The 8,856-nt window shown below is 35.1% G+C and overlaps 2 protein-coding genes across 2 annotated transcripts; one reads left to right on the top strand and one right to left on the bottom strand.

The window, feature by feature from the left end:
* Nucleotides 1–78: 78 nt before the first annotated feature.
* On the top strand, nucleotides 79–6,247 carry LOC126761605 (uncharacterized). The gene is made up of 4 exons (XM_050477925.1): nucleotides 79–1,019; nucleotides 4,852–5,141; nucleotides 5,217–5,606; nucleotides 5,669–6,247. Exons 1-4 carry the CDS (start codon nucleotides 824–826, stop codon nucleotides 6,098–6,100), a joined length of 1,308 nt encoding a protein of 435 aa, XP_050333882.1. The 5' UTR covers nucleotides 79–823; the 3' UTR covers nucleotides 6,101–6,247.
* On the bottom strand, nucleotides 6,227–8,700 carry LOC126761603 (signal recognition particle subunit SRP68). Its single transcript, XM_050477923.1, has 4 exons — nucleotides 8,520–8,700; nucleotides 8,046–8,395; nucleotides 7,321–7,983; nucleotides 6,227–7,260 (listed from the first exon to the last, which is right to left on the bottom strand). The coding sequence occupies exons 1-4, from the start codon at nucleotides 8,614–8,616 to the stop codon at nucleotides 6,565–6,567; spliced, it is 1,806 nt and encodes a 601-aa protein (XP_050333880.1). The 5' UTR covers nucleotides 8,617–8,700; the 3' UTR covers nucleotides 6,227–6,564.
* Between the last annotated feature and the right edge of the window lie 156 nt (nucleotides 8,701–8,856).

Below are 8,856 nucleotides of genomic sequence, written 5' to 3'. Positions count from 1 at the left end.
GACGCACACGCACGCATACATGTTAGCACTTACAGTTATTGCCTAATGCAGTGCCTGCAACGGCATCATTGCACGAGTTTGCCGCACATGCATCCGGCGCTTGAGAATTTAGTTCTCACTCGACGTTTGGCTCAAACAGAATGTTTATAGATTTTTAGTGCATTTCTTTTCTGCTTTACCGTTGAATTTACACCGTCACGAATAAGTGCAGCGTTTGTTGTTTTAGTTGTGTCACAGCATAATTAAATAAAAAATTAAAATGAGTTGTTGTTGGTAAACCCAAGTGTAGCGAAAAATTATGTCACCGGGTTACTATCGAAAGTAACGGTGGCACGCTTAGTTTGGCACATGCCAACACATGTGAATACCAGTGATGAAGAACGCACTTGCCATATGTACATATGTATGTATGTATGTGCATATTTCGCTTGCCCCGTAAATGAGTGAAAAGCGTCGTACGAATTTTCTCATAGTTTTTGTGATTTTTTTGCTTTTGTTGTCGTTTTTTTTTTTTTTATTTTGCAATTAAGTTGCCTGAAAACTATGAGCTCAGCTAGATTTTGAAAAGTGCAGCAGTTCGCGTGAATGCGCCCATATGTGCATGCATGTGCATGTGTTTGTGTATTTCGCTGCGCTTTGCGGAAATCAACGACTTATCACCTTTTTAACGGCAGTAAAAGCTGCGGAGCAATTCGATTTCCACACTAACAGTTGGTGGAAAGCCAAAGAACGTGTCGTGCGTCTTTTGTAACGGTTCGACTTTCAATAAACTACTCCTTCGTTGAACTTCCGGCGAAATTTATGTGCAAACGTGTGTACGAAAATGGACGGAGTCGATGAATACGGTGAGGACGTGGAAACTTTGTGCAACTATGTGCCTTTAAGAAAAGTGATTCCTTTTGAAGTTAAATATTGGCGTTGCTCGGCTGGCAGTGGTCTGGGCGACAATTACATGTCGGTAGTTAAACGTATAGAAGTGAGCACGCATGAATTTGACGGCGGCGTGACGGAGCGCAAAGGTGATAAAAAATACTCTTTTTGTTTGTAAGGACATGCCAAGTGTGCAGTTATGACTCAAGTAGTGTGAATTTTAATGAAATTAGTACAGCGTTCTTAAAAACCATATGTATGATTTTTAGTTAATACATCTTAAGCAAACAAATTAGTTTTATATTAATAATATTACAAAGTTGCTCAAAAGCATTTAAGTGGTTGCATGGGTTTCCTCGTGTAAAAAACAGTCTTTTTTCAACAATTTTTTTTCATATGAACAATTAAATATTTTTTAGAATTTTTATTGTTACAAATATTCATTATTAAAAAGTATTTCTCTAACTTTTGGAAAAAAATATTTTACGCTCGGCCATTCGGCCATTGCGGCACTATTTTTTGCGACTCGTTTTGGCAGGATAACTCTTTACAGGACAATCAAAAGTGGTAAAATACGTGTTAGAACTTGGACAAAGGAAAAAAATTGAAAATTGGATTTTTGGCAGACCCTTTTAAAAAAAAATTAAAATTTCAGTGAAAATTTCGCGTTGTAATCGATAGAAAATTCTTCGTACAAATCTTTAAGAATGGTATCTCAAAGACCTGTGTAAAATTTCATGAAGATCTGTTGAGTAGCTCTCGAGAAATCTTGCCAACCGACTTCAAAAACAGAGTTTCTAGAAAAACGCGTTTAAAAGCGGAGACTAACTGGCTTCGAGCCTATAAGTTCTCAAGGTTGTATCTCCGAAACTATTACTCAGATCAACTTGAAAATTTAGGACAATATTCTAGAGGTATTGTAGAATTTAAAATAAAATAAAATAATAAAAAAAATCGATTTTGTGAAACCCATGTAAGCCCTTAAAGAATTTATGCGGCAAGACTCTCTCTCACAATGTAAAATAATTGAAAATTTTTCAAAACTAATCTTCCGGGCCAAGATATCTCATAACTGAAGCCGCAATAAGTTGTTTTAACATAACTGAGCCGTAATTTTGTATTGCCTACCTCCCACGGTATGGACTTAGGAGACTTTTTCATTCTACAAATATGCTTATGGATGGCCACAACCGAATGATTATAATTCTAACAACCCGAAATCAATTATCTTAAAAATATTCAATTGATGCTATAAACAAAGCAGATATTATTTTACTTATCAGTAAGTTAGTTCCAAAAATATCTAGGAACTTTGAAAAAGCAATGATGACCAGAAAAATTTTCTTCCGAATGCCCGTCTAATCCTTCTATCTCAGCAAGCGATAGACTGAGTAAAAATTGAGAATGTTAATGAAGCTTGGAACATGTGCTCCTTTGCCACTTCAAGCAGATATACATATGTATGTATGTTTATGTAAACTTGTATGCACCTGTGTGGTTGGATACACAAAATGGTTAATGTTTATCTCTAGCCCCCATATAACGAATAAAATTGTATCTGTATTTATAGTTGATTTTTTGCTTTATGTTAAATAAACTTAATATATGTACGTCTACTACTACACCTTAAACGTTCTACGTAGGTCAAGCTAAAGGATTTTTATTCTTTCCAGCATCACGTGTTTTTTCCACCATGTTCATTATGAAATCAAGTTTATCTTGACTAAATTTCACAAATTTCAATAAAATAGTTGAAACGAACTGACGACATTATAAATTCTTTCTAATCAGTAATTTTTCTAATTTAATTCTAAGAATTTATGTAAAGATAAGCGCCATTATTTGCATGCCATAATGAAAATATACAGTTTTTAATTGCACTACAATGCACACTTACTCATACATAATATATTACCGTTGCATTAAATTAGACTGCCTTCACTTGCCTACTTTGCAACCATTCCGAATTAATAAAAAATTACATTACTTGTATGATTATTTTATATTTATCGGAATGAAATTCTGTGTAGTCAGAGTAGTCACCGTCGTGGCTGCGGATAATGGCCGCTAGAAAGTTTAAAAAGAAAAAAATTTTGTTGTAAATTATATTTTCCATACATTTCTTCTTTTTACTCTCGCAATCTGTTGCTCATAGTGTACATAGTTTTGATCAGCGATTGGTTGTTTGAGTGAAAATTTAAAAACTGAAATATCTTGTTGAAATTTGGTACACATTTTCCGTGAGACTTTAAGGATATTGGAATTGCAGATTGGAAAGATCAACCATTGTCAAGAACACAAAATACCGTTTGTTGAAAGAAAGTTTGAATAACTACGTAACAGATCACGTTGTTAAACCACAATTTGGTTCAGGGGTCACAGTAAGGAAGGACATCAGTGGTTTCAACATTTTAAAAAAGTGATCGGAGCTCAGCCCCATCATAGGTGTAGTACATATCAAAGAAATTTTTAAAGCTATAAAAATCATATACATACATGCGTACATACATATCTACATATACATACATATGTATGTTGGAATCTTTTCAGCATTTCAATCTAGTGTTGAAATGGCTAGAATCTGATATTAACCATGTACATACATACATTCCCAATATTACGGTTTGGTACTAAATATTGACGGAATCTGCGGTCTATATCTTCCCTAACCTAAATATATGGTAACCACACATGTATGTATGTATGTACTCGTATATAATGATTTTCGGCCTAATAATTAATTACAATCGATTCACAATTTCGTAGAATAACGAATTTTGGGTTTGCAGTCAAAATATGTACATACATACATATCGTCACCTGAAATGCAAAATAACGAAACAACATTTTCGGAAATTTACAGTGGCATGAATTACACACGACATAAAATGAAACATGAGTGAAAAAATTTTTTAATATTGGTTAAAACTGGTTTACATCTGAGCGCAGAACCTGAAAATGTTGGACATATGTATGTAATATTATGTTTGTAATTTGAAGTAGTGAATCATAATCAATAAGACACTCAATTTCGAATTTTTTGATGATACGTTATTTTGCATTTCAGGTGAGGATATGTACAAATAAAAAATAATATTTAATGAGTAGCCTTTCCTTATTTGTATGTATGTATGAATATTTATTTTCACCTATGCAATGAATGAAATATTTTTTATGAAATAGAATGTTTACATACATACATATATGAATGCACGTAAATATGTACATTGTATATATGTACATAGCTTCTAGACGACAATTTGCATTTTTCGCAATGACCTTGCGCAACGTCAAGTCGCTTTTTGTCTGCGCTAACGCAAATACCTCACACACACATGAAAATCGAAATGAAAGCATTAGACTGGTACTCAAACGCCCCCATCGTAGAATCCGCTCAATGCAAACAGAATAATCTTCTCGCTTTCAAAGCACACTCATCGCATCTCTTTCTTATACGAATACTCTCCAATTTGTTTTCTAATCTCGCTCACGAAGGTCATTCACGCAAACAACAATTTTATTTGTTTTTCATATATGTACATATAAATATATGTATATGTATGTGTGATGCACTAACTTTATAGAATTTATACACATCATTCGTTTCACCGCTGTTTTATTTTTATTTCTTGAAAACATGTAAACAAAAATCAGCTGTGCATCAATGTGCACGTTGTCTTTATATACAGGTAGACATATATTTTTGAACAATCAATTTATAACTTCTTTAATAACGCATAATTATTTGAAACGAACAAATAAGCTCTTATCCTCAGTGGTGAAAATTTGTAACTTAAGATATCAGTCACAAACTAAAATGTTGTGCCTAAGCCTTCCAAGCGCACCTATTGGTTCTCTAAAGGTAGTGTTTCTTAAGTTAGTCATTTAAGAATTTTATTTTCATTATATTGAAATTTTTAATTATTGCTAATTGTTTTATATTACTTTAGAAATCCATTAAATACAAAAATATTGTTTCAGGTGCACAGTGTTTTAGTTTCATAGTCAAAAGGCAAATTTTAAGTCAATCGCGCCGGCTTCTGTTTCGCTGTGATGAAGCATTTTACAACGAAATAAATGCCTACACTCATGTGATACCAGCCCTAGAAAAATATTTCATCAATGGAGACACAGTATTTCCGCAGTGCTATTATGCCGGCACGGATAAGAAAGGCGAGCTGATAGCGTTGGAGGATCTGAAGCAGCTCGGCTATCGCATGTCAAATCGTTTGGTGCCGTTCGATCTTTATCATTGTGAAATAGTGATGAAGGCAAGATATACATATACACGTGTAGAAACGTAACTTTACAAAATTATACAAAAACTTCTTCCTCCTTCATTTTAGGAACTCGCCAAGTTACATGCTACATCTATAGCGGCTAAGCATTTGGACGACAGCAATTTTCGTGAGCGGTATGGCAAAGTTAATGAAATTGTGTATTGTGCGGAGGCGGAAAGTTTTTACGGGAATTTACTCACATCCTCAATAGAAGAATCGTTGAAGAGTTTACGCGAATCAAACGTTGATGGCAGCCTTTCCGATTCCATTTGTATGATAGAGCAACTGAAAGCTGAATTGTATCAGAAAATAATGTATAGTATTAAAAATGCCAGCGATTGTGTTAGTGTAATGTGTCATGGTGATTTATATGTCAACAACATCATGTTTAAATCCAACATGGAAGATGACAACGCATGCCAAGCTCCGAAAGCGGTTAAATTCTTTGATCTACAGGTGAAACGTTGTTACCATTATGTGGATATGCTTGCTGCAATACTTATTTATATATTTTTCAGGCAATGCGTTATACTTCGTTCATTTTCGATATCCTTCATTTTATGTTCACCAGCACGAAACGCGAACTTCGTGATGCGCATACGAATCGTTTGTTGGAAACCTACCGTAGCGCTCTGCACAATCGTTTGGAACAACTTTTAGTTTCTCGTGAGCATTTAGAGTCAATACGAGAGACCTTTTCACTGGAAAATATTACTAAAGAATTTACTGCACATGCTCTGTACGGTTTAGCAGTATCCATGTGGGTATTGCCTGCAGTTACATTTGATCCTAATAATATACCAAATTTAGATGTCATCAGTGAAGCCGTACCAAATGCCAACGAAATAAAAGTTACACAAAAATTAACCGACGAGTACCATTCCAGAATAAAAGATCTAGCGCTAGAGTTTCATCAAAACGGCTACTTTGGTACTTGGTTAGAAAAATAGTTTAGTTAAATTTAGCAACAATTGTATACTTTAAGTAGCTGACAAAGGTGTGTGATTAGCGTTATTTGCTCTTTGGTTCTGAAAGCGATTACCAAAATTACTAAAATACATATATTTTTTTAAATATACTGTGTATATATATAAGAACCAATGTTTTATTTCACAATCCACTTTAAAAAAGTTTATGGTTTGATTGATTCCGAAAAAGAATCAAAATCAAAATAAAAAACAATTTATAAAAAAAAAAACAATTACCGGCACTCAAAATTAATTGTCCAATTAGCTTGTTTCAGCATACACGAAATGCATTTCTCAATTATAAGTTTGTTCTGAAATTTTCTTCTGATTGCAATTTCACTAACAGCTTGGACAAGCATGAAATTTTTCATTCATTTTTGTAATTAACTAAATAGATGGTTAATGATGTTCGTAGCATTATTAAATGTTGTTACCCCGCAGGCACCTCATTTCTTTCCACCCCAGCCCAAGAATCCCTTGACAAAACCGGAAATCGATGCGCCTTTGTTGCCTGGCGACTGCAATTTATCATCCAGCGATGGTAGTTCAATATGACCAATTGCTAAATCGAAGAAGAGTGGTTTGCATGGTATTGCCTCCATTTCGGGTGTCATCTTGAACACATTTGGCGTTTTAGTGTGCAAAGACTGGTCTTCCTTGTACTGTGACAATCGCTCGTATAATGGTTTTGTCGATTTTTGAGACTTGGATGTAGAAACCGAATCCTCGGAGGTATCATTTTCAAGCACACTATATGCATGCGCCGAAAATTTGCAACCGTCAATGGTCGAGACAAGTTTCTTCAATTCATCAGTTAAATTGAATTCATCACTGACTTTACCGCTCAGTGCTTCGTTGGCATATTTCGAAGAACGTTCGTAAAGAGCAACTGCTTCTTTCCACTTTTTCATATCAATTAGAGTTAGTGCGATGTAATAACAACGGAATGCTTTAAATGTCAGAGCCAAATTTTCCATTTCGTCTTTGTAGGCAGCGTCGTCTTCCATCCCTTGGATTTGTAACATTTCAGAGACGTTTTGCAAAATAATCTCGAATAAACGTGCGAGATCCTGTGAGCGTACCCGCTTGCCGTCGCCAACAACTTGTGACTTTTGATTTGGATCATCGAAGTTAGATTTCGCCTAGACATAAATAAAAGAGGTGAAAATTAATTTTTTTAATTACCTTTTTGAAATTCTTACCTGCTCTACAAGACAGAGATTTCTTTGCAAAGTACGACTGTGCCGTATGTATGATAAATATGCTAATAAATATTGTACCCCAGTCACAGTCTGTCCAGTGGTTAGCGAGCGCAATTTCGGATCTTGTTTGATTTCTTCTTTAACTGCTTGTATGGCATCTTTGCAATCCATCAAAATACGTTCAATCAATTCGATTTTTGAGTCTACTTTAGTAGTCTTCTCTAACGACTTATCGACTTCTTGTATACTGAGCAAAAATAGACGAACTTTTTCTGGACGTACAGTAACCTTGCGACTGCGCCATTCGATGGTTTGCAGACCTTCGCTACTCTCCATTTTTGTTTGACTAACCAATAGATCCAGGTTTTCCAATAATCCTTGTGCACGCAATTCAAGCAAATCATCAATTTTATTGGTGCCACCACCACCACCAATATTATAAGCACAATAACGAAGATTGGGCGTGAATTCGTTCACTTTAGCACGGTAAAGTTCTTGTTCATCCTCAGGCAACGCCTTGGCAAGATTTTCGTAAACTACTTGAGCTCGTTTCAAATGCTCTAAAGCAGAACCCCACAATTGCAATTCAAAGTGTAGGGTACCGTGCATCCAAGCAACATAAGCTTCACATTCCAGCTTGGTGCGCGCATCAAATGCTTCAGACTTTAAGAAAAAAAAGTACATGAAAGAATGTTTGAAAGAAATATAAAAATAAATAAACTTACATTACAAAGCTCTTGTAATTGTAAAGCATAGAAACATGCCCTACGTAGCTTGTTAATCAAATGGAAACGCTTTCTTGGCTCCGTGTTAGCTTCTTGTTTTAGCTGCATTGCATACGACCATGCACGTTCGGCGCTTATCAATGGAATATGTATGAAGCGTTCATCTGCTCGTTTTCCAGTCAGTTGAGCTAACGTCACATCTTTCCGTTTGAAGTGACGCTTGTCGCCCTGAGGGTACTTTAAGGTTTTCCTGAGACGACGAATACGACGAGTGCAATAACCACGGTAACGTTGATAGTCACCATGCCTCAAACCATGTTGTTGTTGAGCATCTTTCACCATATGTAGAACTACAAAACGGAAACGTATATATTTTACACAACAAATGAGAGAAAGTATTGGCAAGAATTAAAATGCATTTTGCATTTCTAGGTTAAGGGTAGTGCCTGAATGAATGCAGTTTTCTCATCTTACTTTCTACAGTGAATATTTTGGTGGGTTCCGGTGGCGGAGGAGCCTGCTCCGTTTCAGTTTTCTCAACATTTTCAGCTATAGGGGTTTCTTCGACCATTTTTAATTATAATAACAATATTAAGACGTGTTAATTTTGGTTCGAATGGTAAAAAACGAAATACAACTACGAACTGTAATGTCAAATGTCAAAACGTCATCGATTTTTGACACCACCTTAAAACAAATGTCTCATATAAGGAAGCTTTGTGTGGAGACCTTTTTTTCTAATTTATTACGCAAAACTGAGTGTTATTTTAAAAAGTATTAAAAACGTAATTACAATGAAATCATTTTAATA

Source organism: Bactrocera neohumeralis, chromosome 6 (assembly GCF_024586455.1).
Source record: "Bactrocera neohumeralis isolate Rockhampton chromosome 6, APGP_CSIRO_Bneo_wtdbg2-racon-allhic-juicebox.fasta_v2, whole genome shotgun sequence".
NCBI classification, from domain to species: domain Eukaryota; kingdom Metazoa; phylum Arthropoda; class Insecta; order Diptera; family Tephritidae; genus Bactrocera; species Bactrocera neohumeralis.
Note: the sequence above shows the minus strand (reverse complement) of the source record. Positions and strands in the feature narration are given on the sequence as shown.

What these genes read in the sequence shown, in the direction of transcription:
- LOC126761603 (XM_050477923.1), bottom strand. Translation starts at nt 8,616, where the DNA reads ATGGTCGAAGAAACCCCTATAGCTGAAAATGTTGAGAAAACTGAAACG. An exon ending in CAAAATATTCACTGTAGAAA is followed by an intron (nt 8,396 to 8,519) that starts GTAAGATGAGAA and finishes TCCGTTTTGTAG; the next exon opens with TTCTACATATGGTGAAAGAT. An exon ending in ATCTCTGTCTTGTAGAGCAG is followed by an intron (nt 7,261 to 7,320) that starts GTAAGAATTTCA and finishes ATTTATGTCTAG; the next exon opens with GCGAAATCTAACTTCGATGA.
- LOC126761605 (XM_050477925.1), top strand. Translation starts at nt 824, where the DNA reads ATGGACGGAGTCGATGAATACGGTGAGGACGTGGAAACTTTGTGCAAC. An exon ending in CGGCGTGACGGAGCGCAAAG is followed by an intron (nt 1,020 to 4,851) that starts GTGATAAAAAAT and finishes ATATTGTTTCAG; the next exon opens with GTGCACAGTGTTTTAGTTTC. An exon ending in TTAAATTCTTTGATCTACAG is followed by an intron (nt 5,607 to 5,668) that starts GTGAAACGTTGT and finishes TATATTTTTCAG; the next exon opens with GCAATGCGTTATACTTCGTT.